Source organism: Heterodontus francisci, chromosome 32 (assembly GCF_036365525.1).
Source record: "Heterodontus francisci isolate sHetFra1 chromosome 32, sHetFra1.hap1, whole genome shotgun sequence".
In the NCBI taxonomy this organism is placed as follows: domain Eukaryota; kingdom Metazoa; phylum Chordata; class Chondrichthyes; order Heterodontiformes; family Heterodontidae; genus Heterodontus; species Heterodontus francisci.
Genome location: NC_090402.1, coordinates 32,031,653 through 32,055,608, shown reverse-complemented (window position 1 = coordinate 32,055,608; position 23,956 = coordinate 32,031,653). Strand labels below are relative to the sequence as shown.

General features: G+C 42.3%; 1 protein-coding gene across 3 annotated transcripts in view; it reads left to right on the top strand.

Moving 5' to 3' along the window:
- Positions 1–23,956, top strand: part of LOC137347745 (syntaxin-binding protein 1) — a 106,315-nt gene that overhangs the window by 50,457 nt on the left and 31,902 nt on the right. For all 3 annotated transcript variants that reach the window (XM_068012648.1, XM_068012647.1, XM_068012645.1), the window contains 7 exons: positions 4,502–4,551; positions 8,780–8,861; positions 14,354–14,430; positions 16,442–16,520; positions 17,204–17,307; positions 20,590–20,738; positions 22,593–22,677. In XM_068012648.1, coding sequence (XP_067868749.1) covers positions 4,502–4,551; positions 8,780–8,861; positions 14,354–14,430; positions 16,442–16,520; positions 17,204–17,307; positions 20,590–20,738; positions 22,593–22,677 — 626 coding nt within the window. The remainder of the gene's footprint in view (positions 1–4,501; positions 4,552–8,779; positions 8,862–14,353; positions 14,431–16,441; positions 16,521–17,203; positions 17,308–20,589; positions 20,739–22,592; positions 22,678–23,956) is intronic.

Sequence of the window (23,956 nt, the reverse complement as noted above, 5' to 3'; positions counted from 1 at the left end):
CTGTGAAATTGAGAAGAAATGGTAACATTTCACTGCATTACAAAAATAGTTTTCCACAGTGTGATTTTCCTATTAGGTTTTGTTGTGCATCCACTATCACAGGGTAGTATCAACCCAGTCCTACGATGAAGTCCATTGAGCCCCTCAGCTAGGGTGTGTTGCTAATGTGTGCCCTTGTGAGCTGTGATATCCCATTGAGTCACGCTCATTCCAAGGGTCAATTTCTTTCTTTTCCTGTTTCTGCACAAAGAACAATTAACACACAGAATAGACTTCGGGATAATGGCGGAGGCAAAAAGTCTGAAATCATTTAACAGATGGAATTTCTCTCTTTAAGATTCATATATGTCACAATGGCGAACTAACTGTGTGTTTTCAGTGCATTGATAAAAAGGAATTTTATAAATTGCTTCCTAGCATGCATTCTGAGGTCAAACAGTGGGATAATAGAAGTTGTAAATGGATCCATTTCCTGTGTGCACTCTTTTTAGTGCATTTGTTAATGCATTTATGCCAGCACTCTTATCTATGACATTTGAAAATATTACAAGTTAACATGTGTCTTAACATATCAGACAGGAAGTTAAGGTGCATTAGTTGTTTCCAATGGCTGAAGAGTCAATAACCAGAGAGTACAGATTTAAGGTGACTGGCAAAAGAACCAAAGATGACATGAGAATTTTTTTTTTTAACGCAATAACTGGTTAGTATTTGGGATGCACTGCCTGATAGGGTGTTGGATACGGATTCAATAGTAGCTTTCAGATGGGAAGTAGATAAATACTTGGAGAAAAAAATGCAGGAATATGGGGAAAGAGCAGGGAAGTGAGACTAACTGAATTGCTCTTTGAAAGAGCCGGTACAGACTCAATGGCCCGAATGGCCTCCTTCTATGCTGTACTATTCTATGATTCTATCACTGGTGTCCTGAAAGTAGTGAAAAAATTAAACTCTGCAGTGTCGACAGGAACCACTTCCTAATCTATTATTTGAAATACAAAAATACAACAACCTAAATTTGGTGAACTGGACTGGAGGGAGAGTTCTCACTGTGCTGTCTACACCAATATACGTCTTTAGCCGAGAAACTAGAATATGTTACTCTTAAAACATTGTATTACATAAAAAAAAGTTTAAACAGTAACAGATTCATACTTTTTGATGAAAAAAGCAAGAAGGAGAGAGAGGGAGAAAGAAGTTGCATTTTTAAAGAGATCAGGTACTGCTCATTAGTGCAGAGAACTAGTCAGGTATCCACTTCTGCCTGCAGTTTCTGCACACATTTTGGTTTAATAGTTAGCCACGCTTAACTGGTACAAATTTCAACAAGCCATGTTGTTGTAAAGCACTAGAAATTATCTATAATTGGACTGTTATTTAACTTACAAGATTTAGGTCTTGTGTTCCAGGAGAATTTGCATTTGGGAATAATAATTTAGAGATTCCTGGCCAAATATAAAGCAGCTAGGAATCGAGGATCAGTTTATGATGGATTTCTGTCGCCGGGACATTCAAATCTGAAAACTTCAACTCTTAGGTTTTTTGCCAGATGTGCTCAGTTTCACATGACAGTAGTGACATCTGAGGTCCAAGTTGAAAAAAATCAATTTAGATTTTCCTGTACTTGAAGAGGTACTGCTTTTATGAAGGCCTCTTTTTCCTCTTGTTTGACAAATACTACAACATCATGACAAAGATTTTTCCAAAACAATTCATTATGCTGCAAAATCACTTCTGTTTGGCCTCATTGCAATTGTGGATAGGCAGCTGTTCACCCACTCCCACCACACCCCCTTCCTCTGATTTCATTGACAGTATATCATTCATAATTGGCACTCAGAGTGAGAAGAAAGAAACAAAGATTCTGGCTTCAGAATTCATAAGGCAGACCAGTGCCCTGTCTGCTGTCATCACTAACTATGATACACGACCTTCCATTGAACTTAATCCTTGGCCGTTGTACATACCAAAAGAAAATCTCTATGTCCCATCTCAGGAAATTACTTTGTTTCCTCGCAATCTACAAAAAAACCTCAGGATTTCTCATCTCTCATAAGTAACAATAAAAAAGCACCTCATCCAAAGCTGAGGATCAACACTTGGCTGAAAAGCTTCACAGTTTTTTTAAATTGCGGCATGTCGACCAGAGACTGACACATATGCAAGGACTGCACAGTGAACCCTGAGTTGTCGGATCCAAGTTATGTAATTCGGCGTAGCTGTGTTACCAATGTGATATGGAAGACTTACCGAACGCAGGCTGCTGAGAATCTCAAATGCTCAGGGTTGTTGTTTACAATTTTTGAATTCCAGCCAAAGCCATGGGCCCTTGCTGGTAACCCTCCTGTAAGTCACTGCTGTTGCCATTTTTTACTGGGTGTCAGCCATGGCTCAGTTGACAGCACTCTCAACTCTGAGTCATACATTTTGTGGGCTCAATTCCCATTCCAGAGAATTTAGCACAAAATCTAGGCTGACAACCTCACGGGAGTGCTGCATTGCTGGAGGTGCTGTCTTTCAATTGAGACATCTGCCCTCTCAGGTGGTCATAGAAGATGCCATAGCACTATTTCAAAGAAAAGCAAGGGGGTTGACCTTACTGTTCTGACCAATGTTTATGCCACTACCAATGTCACTAAAACAGATTGCATGGTCATTATCACATTACTGTTTGTGGGACCTTGCTATGCACAAATTAATTGGTGCATTTCCTATCTTACAACAGTGACTACATTTCAAAAGTACCTCATTGGCAGTAAAGCGTTTTGAGATGTCCTGAGGTTGTGAAGGGCGCTATGACAATACAGATCTTTCTTTCGTCATGCCTGAGCTTAATGAGCATCACAGATCACCCAAAGTCCAAACAAACATAATAAGATTTTCAGTTCTTTAAAAAGAAACAGCATGTTTTGCCTTGCTCCTTATCAAACATATTTGAAGAGACCCTTCAATCCAAAAGGCTTCACTCACCTTTCAGCATCTTTTTAAAATTGATCATCCTATTAATTTTTATTTCAAGCTATCCATTGACTGATGTGGTTTTGCACACACATTTGCCTTCTAAGCATTCCCTTGGGTTCTTTGAAAATTTTATTGTGCATGAGGACAGCAGATTCAATCTGGATTTACCAGAATTAATGATACAAATTTTAAATTAATTTTTTTGAATTGCAACAATGGACGCACAATTAATTTAGCAAGAAAGTTCTTTTTTGGGTTAAGTACTTTCACAAGAACACAAGAAATAGGAGCAGGAGTAGACCTTATTGCCCATAGAGCCCACTCCGCCATTCAATACGATGATGGCTGATCTTCAGCTTCAACTCCACTTCCCTGTCCACTTACCATATCCCTTGATTCCCTGACAAACCAAAAATCTGTCTATCCCCGCCTTAAATGTATTCAACAATAAAGCAGCCACAACCCTCTGGGGTAGAGAATTCCAAAGATTCGCAACCCTTTAAGTGAAGTAATTTCTCCTCATCTCAGTCCTAAATGATCAGCCCCTTATCCTGAGACTGTGCCCCCATGTTTTAGATTCCTCGACTAGCGGAAACAATCTTTCAGTTGCCTATCCTATCCAGCCCCTTCAGAATCTTGTATGTTTCAATGAGTTTGCCTCTCAATCTCCTAAACTCCAGAGAATATAAGCCTAATTTACTCAGTCTCTCATCAGAGGACAACCCGCTCGTTCCAGGGACCAATCTAGTGAACCTTGACTATATTGCCTCCAATGCAAGTATATCCTTTCTTAAATGTGGAGACCAAAACTGCACACAGTCCTTCAGATGTGGTCTCACCAAAACCCTGTACAATTGTAGCAAGAATTTCAGAGGTATACAATGGGGAAAAAAAAACTTTGTTTATCTGTAGCAATGTCTTAATTACTAATATAAAGTACACATTCCTGATCTGACTACAAATAGCAAAGAACAGAGACCTACCCACACAGAGGTTTAAACTGTTATGGGACACCATGTGTGTTTCAAAACCTCTGCAAACCTTTTCGCAATGTTTTACAATTGCAAAGCTCAATGATGCAAATCTCAATGAATCACATCTTCATTTCATTTGTGCATATCATTGTGATGAAAATAACATGTGACTCTTCTCAGGAAACACTTTTATTCCGAAGGGAACTCCAAAGTACTTGGCAGTCTCATGGAAGGTCAACTGTTATATAGGTAAAAGTATTGCATCGAGCACACATTTATCATACACTAGCTGTTAACATTTGTTGCAAATTTAAAATAATTTACCAAACATAAAGAAAGCTGGTCATCGAACTGGAATCCAAAATTTACATTCAGTTGCTTCAATGGAAATAAAAATCGGGAGAGATGTAAAATGGGTTGCCGATTCACTTCCACCTGTTTTACACTCAAGCAAGGTCAAAATTATCCCCATTGTGTCTACGTAGATTGCTTGCTTTCCACTAGATATTCGAGAATTTTTCTACTGCTTGTTTTGAAAGCTGATACACGTTTCTTTTTGATCACAGAGATTATGAATGATGTCATCAAGAAGGTAAAGAAGAAGGGAGAATGGAAGGTATGAATCTTTCAATTTCATGGTGATATACTATGCCGATGTTTTTGGGTCAAGGATTTAATAAGCTGGAGGGACAAAAAGACTGATATATAATATAGTTGATATCCTGCTGCAGAGCTTTGCTTGATAGGATTTCCGCTACATTGAACATCAATTGAAAATATTTAAACCAATGAGGATATCATCTGAGATAGAATTAGCGACCTCAAAATAGATCATGCCACTAGCCGAGCTGACAGCCACCCAATTGGGTCCTTAAAAAAAATGGGTCATATTTTTTGCAATCTCCTTGGTCATTTCTTTAATAGTCACTAGTGGGACTGTCCCCTGGGACTAGAAGTATGCTCAGCTTGTTCCAATTTTTAAAAAAGGTGGCAAGGCAGAACCAGGGAACTGTAGGCCAATTAGTTTGACTAGTAATAGGTAAAATGCTGAAAGGGATCTGAGAAGATGTTCCAACTGATCACCTGGACAGAAGAGGAGACATCAGGGACACTCAACATGGCTTCTGTGACAGAAGGTCATGTCTCATTAAACTGATCGAATTTTATGAAGGAGTCATTTCATAAGTGGATGTGGGGAACCTGGTCAACTAAGGCACAGTTTGAATCAGGTATATAAAGTAATGAAGTTACTAGATTTTTATCCACGTGGACAAATTACTTCAATTAGATAGGCTGAGGAAGACTATGGGTCTTTTCACTAGTGGATACCTGTGGAACAAGTTGCAATCCTACGTGGGGAATGTGGATTTGCTTTACACATTCTGGCTAGAGTAGAGATCGCAACAAGAGGTAGGTTTCAAGTAATATAAAAATCATGGTCATTAGTCTCCTGGATTAGTTTTGATTGATTCAGATGCTGGGGGGAGGTGGGGTGGTCAGAGAGGAATGATATAAATTTTTACCCCTAATTAGCCTTGGGATTTCTATTGGGATCCTCCCAGGGATTACGTGACTCCTGGTGGATAGGGAGGGTCTAATGAAACATGCTGGGTGGATGAGCTTGCCTTTCCTTATTGAAATTTTCGTATGTTTGTATATAGGAGCACTGATCATAAAATTGGGAGTTGAGGTTTGCATACCTTAATTCTGATGCCCCTGATTTTCTGGTGTTTCATCTTAATCAGCAGTTATGCACTGGAGAGCAGCAATCGATGTAAGAAATAAAATACTAAAAAACTCATCCAACGCAGTCGGATACAAGTCAGAGCAAATTATGCCAAAACTGTACAGTGCATTGGTCTGACTGCACCTTGAGTACTATGTCCAGATTTGGTCACTGAGGCATTATAAGGCTGATCCCTGCTAGGGGCTGAAATTTTGCCATGGAGGTGGGAATCAGGAGCTGGGTTTGTTTTTGGATCGGAAACCCGCCTCCAGTGGGAAACTGATTTAAAGTTAAGATTTTTGCATGGGGAAGTCCTTAATTGATATGGAGATGGGTTTCCTGTCTACAGAGCCAGGAATGGAGGTGGGTCAGGTGAAGTGAGGGACTCATTTAGACTCCCCATGACAGCCATCACTGAGGCTGCTGGTTGTCCTGAGAGAGAGATCTATGGTTTGTGCCAAAGGCTTCCAGTGCACCAGAAGGAAGCGAGATGTCAAAGGGGAGCTGGAGGTCTGGCAACCTGTATCTAATGCTGGATGCCATGAGGGAGAGGAGGGAGGTCCTCTACCTGAAGGGTGGCAGAAGGACACCACCACGCTGTGCAGCAGGGGCACCTCTCTGTTCAGTGTCATCTCCCTCCTCCTGCTCTTCCTGCTCCTCTTTCACCTTCTGCTCCTCCCCCGATGAACTGTCTCCTTCTAGAGCCTCATTGTCCTCAAGGTGCACACTTCCCTGGAGGGCCATGTAATAGAGAGCGCAGAAAACCACCACAATGATGGAGACCCTTGCAGGAGGGTATTGGAGGGCAACACCTGACCGGTCCAGGCACCAGAATCGCATCTTCAGAAGCCCAATGACTTGTTCAATGGTTGTCGTACTGAGCAGGTGGCATTGGTTGTATCGTTGCTGTGCCTCTGTCTGGGGCTTCCGTCGATGGATGAGTAGTCATATCTTCAAGAGATATCCCTTTTCCCTTAGGGTCCATCTGTGCCCTTTGGGTGTTGGAGTGAAGATCTGAGGCAGCTTGGACTGACAGAGGACAAAGGAGTCATGGCAGCTGCTAGGAAAGCGAGTGCACAGATGGAGGAAGCTCTTGTTGTGGACTCAGACCAGTTGGACGTTGAGGGAGTGGAAGCCCTTCCTATTGATGGATCTGAGTGGCCGGTCGCTGGGTGCCTTGATGGCCACATGAGTGCAATGAATGATGCCCTACACCTGGGGGAATCCAGAGATGGAGGCGAAACCCAATGCTCTCTGTTCCTGCAAGACTGTGTCTGTCGTAAAATGAATGTGCTGTCCAGCTCTGGCAAAGAGGGCATCAGTGACCTGCGAGATGCAGTGTTGTGCAGCCGTTTTTGAAATGCCACTAAGGTCAGCAGCTGATCCCTGGAAGGAGCCAGAAGTGAAGAAGTTGAAGGCCATAGTGCCTTTGATGGATGCTGGAAGAGCGTGGCAGCCAGTGCTGCGCAGTGCAAGGTCTTCAGCAACGAGGGCACAGATGTCTGTGACCATCTGCTTGGAGAGTCACAGTAACTGGCTCCCTCTTAACTCCAGGGAGCTCAATCTTCGGTGGTAGATCCTGAGCTGTGGGTTTGGCCTCCGTTGTCTGCCTGCCCCTCTTTCATCTCCTGTGTCCTCCTAATGCCCAGGGTTCTGCCCTTCCTGCAGATGGTGTTGCCCCTCAAAATCTGACAAGTCGTGCTACTATTGCCAGCTCGAGCCTTCCTTCTGGGTGCGTGGCCACCCAATTGTCCTTGGCAGCCTTGCCTCCTGCTCTTCTGCTCCCGTCATACCAGGGAAGTGCCGGCCCCATTCAAAGTCCTGGTGTTGAATGCCCACTCTCCCTGCCACCTGCACAGCACCAAGGACAACCCATTATCAAGTCCCCTTTGCCCCGCTGACTTTCTTACGGGGTCGGGGTGATGCCCTGGGGCAGTCATGACTGGCTCCGCACTCTGTACCCACCTCGCTTCAGCTGAACTCTTTCTGAAGCCATGTGGAACCCATGCACCCCTTTAAAACTTTAAACTTCAAACTTTGACAAGCTCTTGAGCTTTTAAACAGCTTTAATTAGCCTCAATTGGGAGGAGTATGGGATTCCTCTCCCACCCTCCCCCTGCCCTGGTGATTATTGCCGATGCCATGAACGGCATCTTGAAACTGGCATGTCACCGGACGCCAGTATTTTCAGGACCCCTCCCCCCACCTCAATTCCTGCCTGTGGGGAGGCCCTGAAAATTCAGCCCCTCGTGTCTGATATGTGAGGACAGACTACAGAAACATGGGGATTTCGCCCTTCAAATGCTGATCTTACAGTACAGAAGATTAATTCAGAAAATAACTTCCAGCTAAATTGCAAGAGTGAGACAGGTGGGATTTCGAAGTGAAGTTCAGTTGTCGATTTCCTGACCAAGACTAAATGCGCCTTGGTCTTGGATCAATGCCTGAACTCAATTCTGGCCCATTTTGTGATCCTGGAGGAATTCAGGAGGAAGGAAAAGACACTCCCTCTTCATTAACTAGAAGCAAGAGCTGCCCATTCAATTTATTTATTTTTTTAGATGATTCAAGTCAGAAGAAAAAGCAACAAATAGTTTGGGAAAGGGAAGAGTTTGGAAAGCAGATCTAACCACTCTTTCCCCCATAAAATGGGATGATAGAGAAGAGACCTCATCACATGAACTGGAGCTGATTTCAAGGTGCAAAGGCGGCATCTCTTAAAAACAAACTCTAATTTTATTGGGCCATGGAATGTTGGAGTTTCCATTTGCTCTACATGCAATCGATCTCATAAGTGCATTAAAAGTAATGCGTTCATAATTTGTCACATCTGCTGTGCTCAAAAAGATGGTGAGCTCTTTTTTAAATGAGTGACAGAACAAAGTATTATTATGAGGGTTGTGCTTGTCCCGCCCACTTCCTGGAGAGCATGTCATTTATCTAACCGTTGCTACCTAATGCATGGTGGGAAGAGATTTAACAAAGCTCCACATGCATGATGCAAAGTGACAGAAGCAACCAAGCTGAAAAGGACCTCAGTGACTAATATGGAGGTCAGAGACTTAGCACTTAGTACTGCTTATGCCTACATGATGATTGCATTTGTGTGTTTTATTAGGTGCTGGTGGTGGATCAGCTGAGCATGCGAATGCTGTCGTCCTGTTGCAAAATGACTGATATTATGACAGAGGGCGTCACAAGTGAGTGCTTAGTTTTGGAACCAGAGTGCTTTTCCGTCAGCTTTCATGAAGATAGTTTGACAATTACAACTTCTGTGCAAAGTTGCACTCCCCCCTTGAGGCTCCTCAAAAATGGTTTTGAAAATCCCTTTAACTGTTAGATGCATTCCATCCTTCTTGAAAGTGTGCAGCTAGCCTATGGAGTTCTGAATACAGTTTTTTTTTTAAATACTTCACCAACTTAGCAACAAGCAAAGAAAGTTGAAAGCAACAGGTCTTGACTGAGCTTTTGGTGGTTTCAGGGCAAGCATTAATCCTCAGGTGTCAGCTCTGACTTAAGTGGTAGCAAGCTCACCTCTAATTCAGAAGGTTGTACATTCAAGTCCCAATCCAGAGATTTGGACACAAAATCCAGACTGATCCTCCTGTTAAGTACTTGAGGAAGTGCTGCACTGTTGGAGGAGTTGTCTTCTGAATGAGACATTAAACCTCACAAATGGACATAATAGATCCCATGGCACTATTTTGAAGAAGAGCAGAGGAGCTCTGCCCAGTGTCTGAGCCAATATTTCTCCCTCCACCACATCACTAACACAGATTATCTGATCATTATCATATTGTTGTTTGTGAGACCTTGCTGTGTGCAAATTGGTGGCCACGTTTCCTACATTTTGACACTGTTTCAAAAGTACTTCACTGGCTGTAAAGCACTTAGGGACATCCTGAGATTGTGCAAGGCACTATATAAATTCAAGTTCTTTTTAAGAGCATAGGAGCAGGAGGAGGCCATTTAACCCCTCGAGCCTGTTATAGAGTCATGGAGTTATACAGCACAGAAACAGGCCCTTCGGCCCATCGTGTCTGTGCTGGCCATCAAGCACCTAACTATTCTAATCCTATTTTCCTGCACTTGGCCCGTAGCCTTGTATGCGATGGTGTTTCAAGGCTGTTCTGCCAATCAATGAGATCGTGGCTGATCTGTGACCTGACCCCATATACCAGCCTTTTCCCTATATCCCTTTGGTTAACAAAAATCTATCAATTTCAAATTTAAAATTCATAATTGGTCTAGCATCAATTGCCAGTTATGGAAGAGAGTTCCAAACTGCTACCACCCCTTTGTGTATAGAATTGTTTCCTAATTTTACTCTTGAAATGTTTGGCTCTAATTCTTCGACAATGCTTTCCAACTAGTGGCAATAGTTTTCATCTAATCTATCCGTTCCCCTTAATATCTGGAAAACTTTGATAAAATCACCCCTAAACCTTTTAAATTCCAGGAAAACCCTACTTTGTGTAATCTATTGTAATTTAACCCTTGGAGTCTAGGTATTGTTCTGGTAAATCTATGCTGCACTTCTGTTTCAATATAACTGCAATTGTTAGTCAAAACTGAATTAAAGCCTGGGTCGGGTATAAAATTAAAACTCGACCCGACCATAGCCAACCCGAACCTGACCCGAGCCCGAGCCCTTTAATTTTGTTTTGCGCCCAACCTGACCTGACCCAACATGAATCTCCTTCATCTGTTCTGGCAGCAGGTGATTGCTCTGACTTCCCGGAAGCAGTGTCCAGCCCGACCTGACCCGAGCCACAATGCTGGACTTGGAATTTTGGCCTGACCCGACCCGAACCCGACAGATGTAGTCGGGTCTAATCGGGTCGCCAGGCTTTAAACTGAATGATTATCAAAATACTTCAGCCAATCAAGCAGCATGTTTAATCTATACACCACCATTCTTCAGAGTTCACATGATTTTGACATTGGAAAAGATAAAGTAATTGCCACGGGGCATCATCCGGGCCCCATAAGAAAGTCAGCGGGGCAAAGAGGACCTCAGCACTTGATAATGGGGTGTCCTTGGCGCTGTGCAGGTGGCAGGGAGAGTGGGCATTCAGCGCCAGGACTTTGAATGGGGCCGGCACCTCCCTGGCATGACGGGAGCAGAAGAGCAGGAGGCAAGGCTGCCAAGGACAATGCAATTGGGAGAATGCTTTTTTTTTTCATTCTGTACAATTGCACCATTTGCTTTCCCTGCGTTCATTCTCTCTGAGGCTGATCTATGTGTGAGTTCAGATAGAGTAAATACATAGTCCCATGGTACAAATTTCTTATTAGGATTATCTCTCCCTGGACATATAAGGGTAATATTGTCCTTATCTGATCATCCTGTTAACATCATTATAAGTCCATCCTCTCCTTTTGAATGGAGAAGCTGGTGCAGTGGAAATATAAATTTAAGGACTTCAAAAAAGTGCATTAAAGTTGTTCCTTTAAAAAGGAAATTCAACATTTTTTTAGTTTAATGAATTTACCTCTAAGCAGAACTTTTTGTTTTACACCATGTGCTGCTGTGATAAAATGTTGATTTTTTTTTTAAAATCAGCATTGAGTCTCATTTTTGTGAGCAAGACATCATCCATGTGGCTAGTAATGTTCTAATGATCTTGGCCCAGGTTTTACGGTCAGTGGCAAAGCAATGGAGCTCACACTAACCTGAAAGAAAGCTGCCCTCAAAGATCTAGCGATCTCTGGTATGGATTTCACCTTATCCGACATTTATTTCAATTTAGTGCCTAATCAAGGGGTTTTTCAGGCTCCAGCAATAGTGATGTCATCAAGCAGGGTAAGCAGCCGATCACATTGAAGTATTCTCACCAACAGCAAACCAAGTAAAATGCACTGATTATTCTTTATTTGTTATTTGGGAGGCACAGTGGCGCAATGGTTAGCACTGCTTCCTCACAGTTCCAGCGACCCGGGTTTGATTCTGGGTACTACCTGTGCGGAGTTTGCAAAATCTCCCTGTGACTGTGTGGGTTTTCGACGGGTGCTCCGATTTCCTCCCACAGCCAAAGACTTGCAGGTTGATAAATTGACCATTATAAATTGCCCCTAGTGTAGGTAGGAAAATTGTGGGGATGTGAGAGGGTAATGGGATTAATGTAGGATTAGTATAAATGGGTGGTTGATGGTCATGACAGACTTGGTGGGCTGAAGGGCCTGTTTCAGTGCTGTATCTCTAAATAAATAAATTTTACAGAGTTAAATAAATATTGTGACATACACATTAGAAGCTGAAATATCATAAACAAACTTTACAAAAAATATTAAAAGTTTGGATTTTTATCAGAAAGGAGAACTTTGATGTTACGTAGGAACATAGGAAATAGGAGCAGGGGTAGGCCATTCGGCCCTTCATGCCTGCTCTGCCACTCCACTAGATCATTGCTGATCTTCTACCTCAATGCCATTTTCCGACATTATCCCCATATCCCTTGATATGTTTAATATCTAGAAATCTATTGATCTCTGTCTTGAACATACTCAATGACTGAGCCTCCACCGCCCTCTGTGGTAGTAAATACCAAAGTTCCACCACCTTCTGAGTGAGGAAATTCATCCTCACCTCAGTCCTAAATGGCCTACTTCTTATTCTGAGACTGTGTCCTCTGGTTCTAGACACCCCCCAGCTAGGGGGAACATCCTTCGTGCGTCTACCCTATCGAGCCATGTAAGAATTTTGTATGTCTCAATGAGATCACTTGTCATTCTTCTAAACGCCAGAGAATATATGCCCAGTCTCCTCATTCTCTCCCAATAGGATAATCCTGCCATTCCAGGGATCAGTCTGGTAAACCTTTATTACACTTCCTCTATGACAAGTATGACAAGGAGACTAAAACTGTACACAGTATTCCAGGTGCAGTCTCACCAAGGCTCCATCCACAAATATATAATTAGTTTTATAGGACAAGAGAGGTTCTTCAGCAATAGTTATGACAGTACACCATTAAAAACCCAGATCCACCTGATTAAAAAGGCATAACTCTTTCAGGGATTTTTAACAGCAATATTACAGTGATTTCTAATTGATTGCAGTCTGTGGGGATGTCAAAAGCACAGCCTATGGAGAAGTGTAAATCACTGACAGCAACGTCTGGATTTCCACATTTATGTGTGCAGACTCTGGAAGTTGCTGTCAGATTCGCCGTCATTACCACTGCACAATCCAGTCCCTTATTTTTTCAGCGCGATCTCCTCATTACTCATTTGGTTCATTCGATTTGATCCTGCAGCTAAGAAATGCTCTTGCAAGCTGCATCAACACACCATTTCAAAAGTTAATTTTGTTGAGTTGTAACTCCTTGATGAGTTTTGTCGTACAGCTTGTTCCTAGCAGAATGCACTGTATGTCGGGAAGCCAGGGCCGTTCTCCTAAATTCTCCAAAAATTGCAATGTTACAGGAAATCTTTCACCATTACACATCATTGAATGAGTCAGAAAACCAATCACTGTTTTTTTTAAAAGGACCATTGTTCTACTCAATGGTTAAGCTCCCAAGAGCTGCAGTGCAAATATACTTCAAGCCAATTTTAACATTTTGCTACCCTCAACTACGCACTTAAAGAAAAAGGTCATAATGAAGTTGTGCAGTTTACACACTTAAGATTGCAGTATAGTCAGCATTTAGAGGAAAATATAGACTTCTATTTGTTTGCTTATGGTAGAGTTAAAGTTTAGGTTGCGTATGGTACTTCAACCAGTGCAGCTACGATATGGGATGGGTGAGATCCTGCATTTTTGAAGGGCATAGATGGAAATGCTGGAAAAGACCCTTACCTTCCATTTCTTTCTCAGTTCTAGCTGAAGCCCATGAATTGCTTGCTTAGATTGCAATAGGTCATAAAGATGATTTGTCCACTTATTTTTAGGGATACGTGCTCGATGTTTAATTTTTCACCCCTCTTCTCTCTAGAGTCAAGTCACCTCACAAGTCACTCTTACTGAAGTGACCTAAGAGGTGACGCTTTCAGACTTACACCTGCTTCATGCTATACTGTCCTTACTGAAGCACAGTCCATGGTAACTTTGCCACCATTTGTCCCTGCTAGTTGGGAGGTTCCCGCCGCCCCATCATGACAATATATTTATCTCAACTTGCATGAAACTATCAACACCAAACCAGAACGTCTTAAAACAAAAGGCACTGTTTTGGATCAGTGAGATCAACTGTGATGTGCCTCTGCCCACTCACAAATGACCTGACATTCATTGGCAACCTATTTTCAATTGAAGATCTGTATGCAGCAAGGGGTTGAGGTAACTGGAAGGTAGGGAAAGTTTTCAAAAGAACAAACAACAAAATGTATTCGGAATACAAATTTTGGCAAGCAAATAATTGAAATTCAAGACTATAAAAAGATAGGAATCTACTGTGGGGCTAAACTAACTTTTCAAAAGCTACAACTGATTGGTGCAGTCAAGGAATTATAACTGGCAAAATCGTTTCTTCTAAAGGACTATAGTCCAGTCTGAGGTAGAACAGCTTTCAGTAATGGCATATTTAGATTGACAATTAATTAAATCTGAAATTAAATTCTGTCTGTCCAAATTTTCTTACCTTGGTGGGGTGGGGGGGGGGGGTCAGATATTTAGTAATTGATTTTACTGGTGACCTTTGTTCACTTGAACTTCTCTTTGTTCTGTTTTAATGGCAATTATGTGAAGTTGTGGAAGACATAAATAAACGGAGAGAACCACTTCCCAGTTTGGAAGCAGTTTATCTCATCACACCCTCTGAAGAAGTAAGTTACTGCTTTAAACCAATCTCACAGATTAAGAAGTATATGCAAGCACTGATGTTAAAGTTTGCAGCATTTACATTGACTTGTGGAAGGGCAAATTATTTGGCTCAGTGCCACTTACCACAAATGCCAAAGCTTACATTGTAAAGCGAGATTTGCTAAGTACTGAACTGTCGCATAAAAAGTACCAGAGGCAGTGGAAATGCTTGTTTCTGAGTGATTACAAATCACTTGGTCTACTTGTGGTCAAACACAGAGAAGTCTTTGGAGATATAAGACCATATGATACAGGCCAAGTTCCTCGCACCATTGTTCTGGTAAAACACCAGTGTTAGGCCACACTGACATCACATTGGTCGTGTAAGCCCTTCCTAAACTCAGGTAACAAAATTAAAGTGGAATAAAATGTATCAATGGGACCTTCAAAGCAAAGAAAGACCAGAACAGCAGTAACAACAACCAACATTTATATAATGTCTTTAACATAGAAAAATATCCAACCACATTTCACAGAAGCATAAAGATAAAAGCATATTGAGCCAAAGAAGGAGATATTAGAAAGGGACACCAGAACCTCGTCAAAGAGGTGAATTTGAAGGAGAGTCTTTGAGTTGGAGATACAAAAGGATTGAGGAAGGGAATTCCAGATAGTGGTAGCTGAAGACATAGCCACCAGTGGTGGAGCAAAAGGAAGGGGATGCACAAAAATCTGGAGTCAGAGGAATGGAAAGTTTGGGTGGGGTGTAGTGCTGGAGGAGGTTACAGAGAGGGATGGACCATGAAGGCGTTTAAATATAAGGATGATCATTTTGCATTTGAAGCATTGGGTGACTGGGAGTTAATATAGTACAGATGAGAACATGGGGTGATGTCGCGCATGACTACCCGACCCAAACCTGACCGAGCCTGACGACGTGTCGGGTTCGGGTCAGGTCGCTCTTCCAGGTCCGGCATTCGGGCTCGGGTCTGGTCGGGCCAGGTCGGACACAGTGACAGCTAGGATGTCAAAATGGGAAACGTGCATCCGCACTCTGCACTAGTCTGCAGTGAGCGATTCCATCCAAGGTAGAGCACAACCTCTTTAATACAATCAACTTTATTCCGGTGGTTGGGTCGGGTCGGGCGCGGGAAAAATCAAAGGACTGGGGCCGGATCGGACTCGGGCCGGATCGGGCTCGGGTTGGATGTGGTTCTGTCGGGCTCAGGTCAGGTTTCATTTGCAGACCCGAGCAGGCCTTTAGGCTGATGGGTAAGTGGGACATGGCATGGGATAAGATATGAGCAGTAGAGTTTTGAATAAGGTGGAGGTTATGGAGGATGGACAATGCGAGGCTGGCCAGGAAGGTATTGGAGTAATTGAGTCTTGAAGTGACTAAGGCATAGGTGATGGTTTATGTGGTAGATGGACTGAAGAAGGGATGGAGACGGGTGATGTTATGGGGGTGGAAGTAGATCACAGTCACTCTTAATCAAAGTAGTAATTTGGATGCAATAGGAAACATGAATAAATGGGATTTGTGAGTGTTCTAGAGTATGAGAATGACCAAAGCTGCTGTTAACATTGGGAATTCAATTTGTCAAACCCAAGTACAGATTAAGAATGGGATTATTCTGGAAAATCCTGATGGTATAATGCCTGCAGCTGATGTAGGAAATGTGTCAGAATTTACCATTATATGTTGACTCAGCTTCTGCTATCTCCTTCGGGTTGTCACATTTCAATGGATCAGAATCATTTTTGTTGAGAAAAAAAGTCTATCAGCAGGCTGAGTGAAATGCAGCACTGATTGAAAACCACTTAACACTCGATTCGTCACAAGTCAAGGAATGAATTGCAACACAGTTGTATCTCTAAGATTACTTTATTTTCCTAACTCTACCCCTGTAAAGATAACTTGATTAGAATGATTGCCAAAAATAGTACAGTAACTATTTAGTTAAAGGAGTTTTATTGAACTGTTGATCATCCTGTTTAAAGGAACATTACTTACTCGACATTTTATCTTTCCAGTCTGTGCGTGCACTGATCAATGATTTTAAGGATGCTCCCTCCTCGAAGTACAGGGCAGCTCACGTCTTCTTCACAGACTGTAAGTATACAGATGATCAAAGAGACGTGTTCTACTTATGTGAAATGCTTCCTATTATGAGCTTTGAAGGTAATAATGTCGACTTTGAGGTTAGTTACATGTCTGAAACATCTTGGAGAAACTGGTGTTTTTTTAAATTTCGAGATGCTGGTTACCTACTCCAGCCTGTCACTGATACTAAGGACAACATTATGGGAGATTGACTAAGTCTTAAAGCTTGATGACAATTAGGCCTAAAATGTCATTGATTGATAGATGGCTGTGGCAATACTGATGCATAATAATGGTCATGATTTATAGATGGTAGAATAAAGTAATTATTTCACAGCGCTAAAGCAATTAATCAATCATTAATGAGAAATTTGAATTTCTAAAATGTAGTCCAAGCAAGTGATCGTTGCTAAATTACATGCTATATTAGTGCAGTCATGTACTTTATATTTTTCAGGGACATGTTGTAACTGATAGAACATATTCATTTTCCTTTTTTGTTGGAGTCCCAGTCCCTGTGGGAAACACTAGAGAAATGTTAAAACTGGAGACAGCAGCAGATGGGAGGTTGACTGTAAATAGCCCCAGGCTCACTTGTCATCTGCTTTTATTTGCATATGTTGTACTGTTTTTGCTATTGACCTAACTGTTTAAAAGAGAAATGTAAAAACTGTTGCCTTTGTACTTCACAGCTTGTGCAGATCCATTGTTTAATGAGCTGGTAAAGTCTCGTACATCAAAGGTTATCAAAACCCTTACTGAGATCAACATTGCCTTTCTTCCATATGAATCACAGGTAGGAGATTTTATCTGACAGCCACCGGGGGTGGGGTGGGTGGAGTGGTGGGGGTAATGTTTGCTGGAGAAATTTTCCAGTTTTGTAACTCATTTTTTTTAAATGAAAGACTAAGTTTATATTTGTAAGTTAACTTGGTTAAATTTCAATATCAGAGCAACAGTATATGATGGAGGAGGGGAGGGAAAGGGAGAGAATTATTCCCTTGCCACATGGCTGATGTTTGGTTGGTGTAACATTGTTGCCAGGCATTTATCTACAAGCTATAATCTCTCTTTGGCCTCCTTATCTCGAGAGACAATGGATAAGCGCCTGGAGGTGGTCAGTGGTTTGTGAAGCAGCGCCTGGAGTGGCTATAACGGCCAATTCTAGAGTGACAGGCTCTTCCACAGGTGCTGCAGAGAAATTTGTTTGTCTACAAGCTATAATACTGACCCAACAAAAGGGATCAAGTACTGCATTGCAAAGTACTGCCTGACATGTGCTTTCCCACCAATGTTGCGATCCTACAAGTTACAACTTGCAGCTGTCCTGCACCAAATATAGACACAACTTAAAAACTTCAATAAAGTTTTAGTGGCCCGTTTCATAACTCTCTTTAGCTGTCTCTCCCTCTGCTTCCCACTGCATTTAATTTGGGGGTTTTGTTAGAAGTACCTGAACCCTCCCTCCATTTTGCTTTGTACTTTTGACTTTTGTCATTGTTCTGATATTTAAAATCTCCTTATGTTTGTAACTCATTGGGGTTATAGAATCATAGAATCTTACCACACAGAGAGGGTTATTTGGCCCTTCATGTCAATAGTGGCTCTTTAAAAGAACTGTCCGATTTAGTCCCGCGTGCCAGCATTTTCCCCATAAGCCTGCAAATGAGACCTCTTCAAATATATGTCTAATTGCCCTTTGAAAGTTACTATGCATTCTGATTCCACCACACTTTCAGGTAGTGTGTTCCAGAACTTAACCCTCTGTCTGAAGAAATTTCTCCTCATTTCCCCTCCTGTTGTTCTGACAATTATTTTAAATCTATGCCTTCTTGTTACTAACCCAATTCCCAGAGGAAATATTTTCTTACTACTTCCTCTATCAAAACACTCCATAATTTTGATTACCTCTATTAGGTTAACCTTAACTTTTTCTGCTGAGGTGAACAATCCCAGCTTCTCCAATCTCTTGATTTTGATTTTGGATGAGCAACTAGTGATTGTTCTGGTCAGATGCACATTCAGGTGATGCAGAAACTCCTGTCTTCTTTAAATTTGGCAGGGAAACTGTGGGGCATCAGTCAGGTGTCCTGGTGCAGCTCATTGAATTGAATCCTCAAGACCGGGCCATGTGAAGGCCAGCAAGTTAAATTGCCCAGATTATTTTTGTGGGCCCCAGAGAAGCGTTCCTGCTCCTCCATCGCCTACAAAAATAATTCAACACATCTTTGGTGGGCCTCATTGGCACCATCACCAGTGGAACTGGTTGGAGTGTGCACAGCACAGATACTGTCGCGTTCTAGTTTCAAATAGCAATCAGGGCCCTATTTACATCATAGAACCCCCATTTCCATAATAAAAGAGGGATAGTACTTGAAATGGGAAGGCCCTTTGGACACCCAGTGGTAGGCCTCGTTCAAAATGGAACCCAACCCCATTTTGAAGCCATTAACAGCAGGGACTATCGATCCAGTAACTCCAGGTCTCATAAGGTGAAATATGTTCACTTTGTGGACTGACCATGCTGAATGCTGCACATGTTCCTTATTAAATAAAGTTTTCTGAGGGAAGACTTAATAAAGATCACGCATTGAATTTTGGATGGATGCGAATCCCAGGGCTGAACTTTACCAGCCCTATGGTGAGGGGCTCAGCGGCGCAGCACCCAGTGGATAACCAATTGAGCCACTTAAGTGCTGAATTAAGGACCACTTCCCTCTCCCGCTGGCATTTTGCCCACATTAGGAGGGCCCGCCGCCACATGGGGAGGCTGCCAGACAAACCCTGGCAGCTTCCCTGCGGTTCCGGGGGGGGGTTGGGGGTGGGGGTGCGTATGGCCCTCCTTAAAGGCCGCTCCATGAAGGGGCCACCCGACAGCAGTGGCTGCCCCTACGGCTGAGGTGCTGCTGCTGTAATATGGCACCCCCCCCACCCCCTTCAAAACAACTTACCTCAGCTTCAAAAATGCCTCGTCATGGAGGCGCCCTCTTCCTTCTCCTGCAGCCTCAGCAGTGGCCACCGCTAGCAGTGGTGCTGCCGAGTAGTTGGGCCTCTGATTGGGCCAGCAACTCTGGGGGGCTACGGTGGGGGTGGGGGAGAGTGGGTACAGAGCGGCTCACCGTCCTCAATTGGAGGCAAAGGGTCAGCTCCTGCTTTCAGCCCCAGCGGCGGGACGTGTTCGTTGCTGGCAAAATTTAGCCAGTTAATATGAATGACTCAGCTGTGCACTTTCTACTGATCCTGTGCTGCCTTTTACTTTTTTTTTGTAGATGTTGTCTAACAGAAAAAGAAATGTGACTCAATGTGGCAGGACTGTTCGAGAAATGGCCTTACTGCATTTACTAGATTCCTCTCAATCTCTTAATACTCCTAACCCTGCTGAGTTGTTTTCACAATCCATGTCATGTATAATTTAGTGCGAGGCTGTCTCACTCTGCTGAGTGACTCAGTGGTGGCTTGTTGCAGCAAATATCAGTGATTACAGCCAGTGGACCAATGAGAACCACGTACTGAGAATTGCCAGATCCATCTGTCAAACAGAACCTTCTTCCAATTCGACTAGGAAACCAGTCACGTGACCACGAACAGATGGTATTCTGTTCACTGCTGTCTTTTTCTTTCTTTATACAATGGCTTATGTTAGTATGGGTTTTCCCTGTAATTTTTCAGTTTTATAACTGAACACAGATAGTACAGGAAATGAAATGGCCAGTTATAAAAACTGTATTGATCAAGTCACTTGGCCTCATTTTGCATTTAGAGTGGACTGTAGAGGCCATGGGATGAATAATACAAACAGATTAAATGCATATGCTGAGTTTGAGCTGGCATTGGGTTTGACTTTTCTCGGATTATCATGTTGATTAGTGATCAGCTGCATGCAGAGGCGCCATATTCTGCAGCTTTTTAATGGCTAGACTGCTTGTGCAGTACCTTTCAGATACGAGTTTAGTAATTGGTCTGCTCTCTCATAATTGACCAGACCAGAACACATGATGAATAAACTAGCATTGTTGAATCCTGATCTATAAGGTATGAGTTGATAAAAGGATTTAAACTATTATTTTCTGTGTTTCAGGTTTACTCCCTGGATGTACCAGATGCATTCCAGAGCTTTTACAGCCCCCACAAGACACAGTTGCGGAACCCTCTCATGGAACGATTAGCGGAGCAGATTGCAACCCTCTGTGCCACACTGAAAGAGTATCCTGCAGTCAGATACAGAGGGTGAGAGCACATTTTTAAAGATGCTCCTGTCCCTTTTCCCAGAAGACTGCTGTTCCCCACAGTGTATGTAGTCCCACTGCATTGTGTTGATCACTGAATAAGATGAGAAAAGGGACCTTCCTTGGATATAGCGTTTCCTATGCTGCTGAAAATGGAGTGGGGGTGGGGTGGGGGGGGGTCAGAATATTACCTTTGGAGAACAGTAGGCCATGGTTGAATGAAGGAGATGGGGGAATGGGTAAATATTGCTGAGATTTGCTTGGCTATCTTTTCATATCAGTGAGTATTTATGCAGACCGTTTCATCGGGACATTAGTTAGGGTAGAGCCCATGATATGACAGATTGTACATGCAGTATAGGGGCAGGCTTCGTAACCTATGTGGTGTTCTCTTGTTTCATGCTTTCTTCTATCAAAGGGATGTTTTAATCACATGGAAAGTGTAGGCCATCATGGATGAAACCATTTCAAAATATCAGGGCTGTGTGGGAACCAGTGCTACAAGTCATTGGTAAGCCAATATGCTGTACCCTGCACTCAATAGATCAATCCAATCTACTCACTTACGTACATACCTACAGACACATGCGCGTGCATGTGCGCGCACACACACACACATGTCTCATCATCCAGCTATGTAGTGTCATTGGTAGGGATCTAACTCAAGTTGTCCAGCTGCCCTGAGGGCTAAGGAATGATGTCTAGCTCAGTGAAGGTAGAAAAAGAATTTTACCTATTTTACTACGCGATAAAGTAATGGCAACATTTGGGCATGAATTTTTGGATTCCATTTGTTTTGTATTTATTCTTTCGAAGGAAATCACAGCAAAATAATGGAACAACAAAAACCGATAGCTTTCAAACATAACATAATTTTAATGAATCCTCACAAGCAAGTTGTGAACTTAGTACCAGGCTGAAAGGTCAGTCCAGTTGGACATTACCTGCTTATGTTAAGCAGATAACTTAAGGTTCCTGCAACATGTAAAATGATAAGGTTCTCGGATTGGCAAAAATAATCTCCACAGTACCCTGAGCTTAGACCTTTTTTTTGAATCCTGTGTTTCTATGCCGAGTCCAGGCTTTCCTGCATAACATTACATTGTATTTTCTTTAGTTCTAGTTGCTTCTAGCCAAGGACACTACAGCCATTTGTCACATGACAAAGTAATGAGTCCAGTTAACGGTGCATATCAGAGTCAGCCAGGATCTAGTTGGTCAGTATGACCCAGCAGGACACAGTGAGGTAGATCTTGGCCTTGTGTGATATCGATTCAGAAGCCCCTTGATTGTCTATCCCAAATATTATTCCCATTGACATCAATGGAATATAATTCGGGAGAGATGTAGAACGGGCTGCCAACTCACTCACACCTTTTATACTATTGCGCAAAGTCATGATCCCATAGATGTACCCACTGAGCCAGCTGTTTGGAGCTCCTGGTGCAGAGCTTTGGGCAAAAAGAGTGCAGGTCAGAAATGCAGGCTGGGAGGTGAGGATGCCCAGCATGATGTTGTGTCTGTTGATTTTCTTGTGGGCTGACCCACATAACTACATTCCTGATTTACGCTCCTTTGTGCGAAGCTTTGCACTGGCCGCTCTAATCTGTAAAATCTAATCTAATTTGTGTCAAAGTTTGAAGGAAAAGTTGTTACTCAAAAGACAGGCACAGTCATTAAGAAGGTTTGCTATTTAGTAAAATGCTTGTTGTTTAGTTCCTAACTGCAGCCCTGCTACTTTGATGTTCTATGGTTGGGTCATTCTTCATACAGGAAAAGTAAGAGATTTATTGAAAACCTGTTCCTAAATTGTGTTGGTATTTTTCCAGTAATATGTTGCCTTTTACATTCCCAGTGATTATAAAGAAAATGCCATGCTTGCACAGCTGGTGCAAGATAAACTAGATGCATACAAAGCTGATGATCCAACTATGGGCGAGGTAAGTATTTCACACATAACAAGATAGGTGGAAATGGTTCTGTTTTAATAGTCAACTTGTCACATTCAGTGGATTTATACATGGTGAGAATGTACCTTTTCCACTTGAACAAAGTGGCACAGGGATGCTGGCTCCTATTCAGTCAAAATGAAAAAAAATCCATTATTGATTAGCTACTTCCAATCTAGACAACTTAAAAGATAGTTACATATTTAAACATAAACTTACTTGTGAATGGTTTCATTTTTATAAATAAAACTGCTTATGCTTTAGTAGAAATCAAATTGGGGCGGCGGTGGCATAGTGGTAATGTCACTAGACTAGTAATCCAAAGCTCAGGCTAATGCTCTGGGGACATGGGTTCAAATCCCACCATGGCAGATGGTGAAATTTGAATTCAATTACTAAATTTGGAATTAATGATGACAATGAAACCATTGTTGATTGTTGTAAAAACCCATCTGGTTCACTACTGTCCTTTAAGAAAGGAAATCTGCCATCCTTACCTGGTCTGGCCTACATGTGACTCTTGACCCACAGCATTGTAGTTGACCTGAAATGGCCTAGCAAGCCACTCAGTTCAAGGGCAATTAGGCATGGGCAATAAATGCTGGCCTTGCCAGTGATGCCCACATCCCACAAAATCAGATGCAAATAGCCCCTTCCACAATCTTCCTGTGGCAAGGCCCAGCCTATAAGGTTAATATGTTGCTTCAGGTTTCAAGTTAGCAACTTTGCTCCACTTCTCAATAAAATTACATAAAGTGTTTTCATATTTAGGTTTATTCGTATGTGTTGATCTCAGTTAAACTGGATATTTGTTTTAGCCTATTGAGGCGTGCCAGAGAATCATAGAATTATAGAAAGGTACAGCACACAAGGAGAGCATTCAACCATCGTGCCTGTGCCAGCTCTTTAGTAGAGCTATTCAGTTAATCCCCGTCCCCTGCTCTTTCCCCATAACCTTGCAAATTTTATCGTTCAAGAATTTATTCAGTTCCCTTCTGAATGTGTCAGTTGGTGAATTGTTTTATGATCATAACTCAACTCTGAGCTTTTCACTAATTTCAGAATCATGAGTAAAGCCCTTTGAAGAACTATAAATGATGATTCAAGCAGTATGATGTGAAATTGGCAAGTGGCCTGAACCTTTTGGAATAGCTTAACATCACAGGACGGGCGGCATTTAATGGAGGCAACGGAGGTCTCGCCTGCCAGCTGAAGAGCTGGCGAGAGCCCTGTGTCGTCACTTTTCGGGAAGCCCGCCGCATTACGTGCC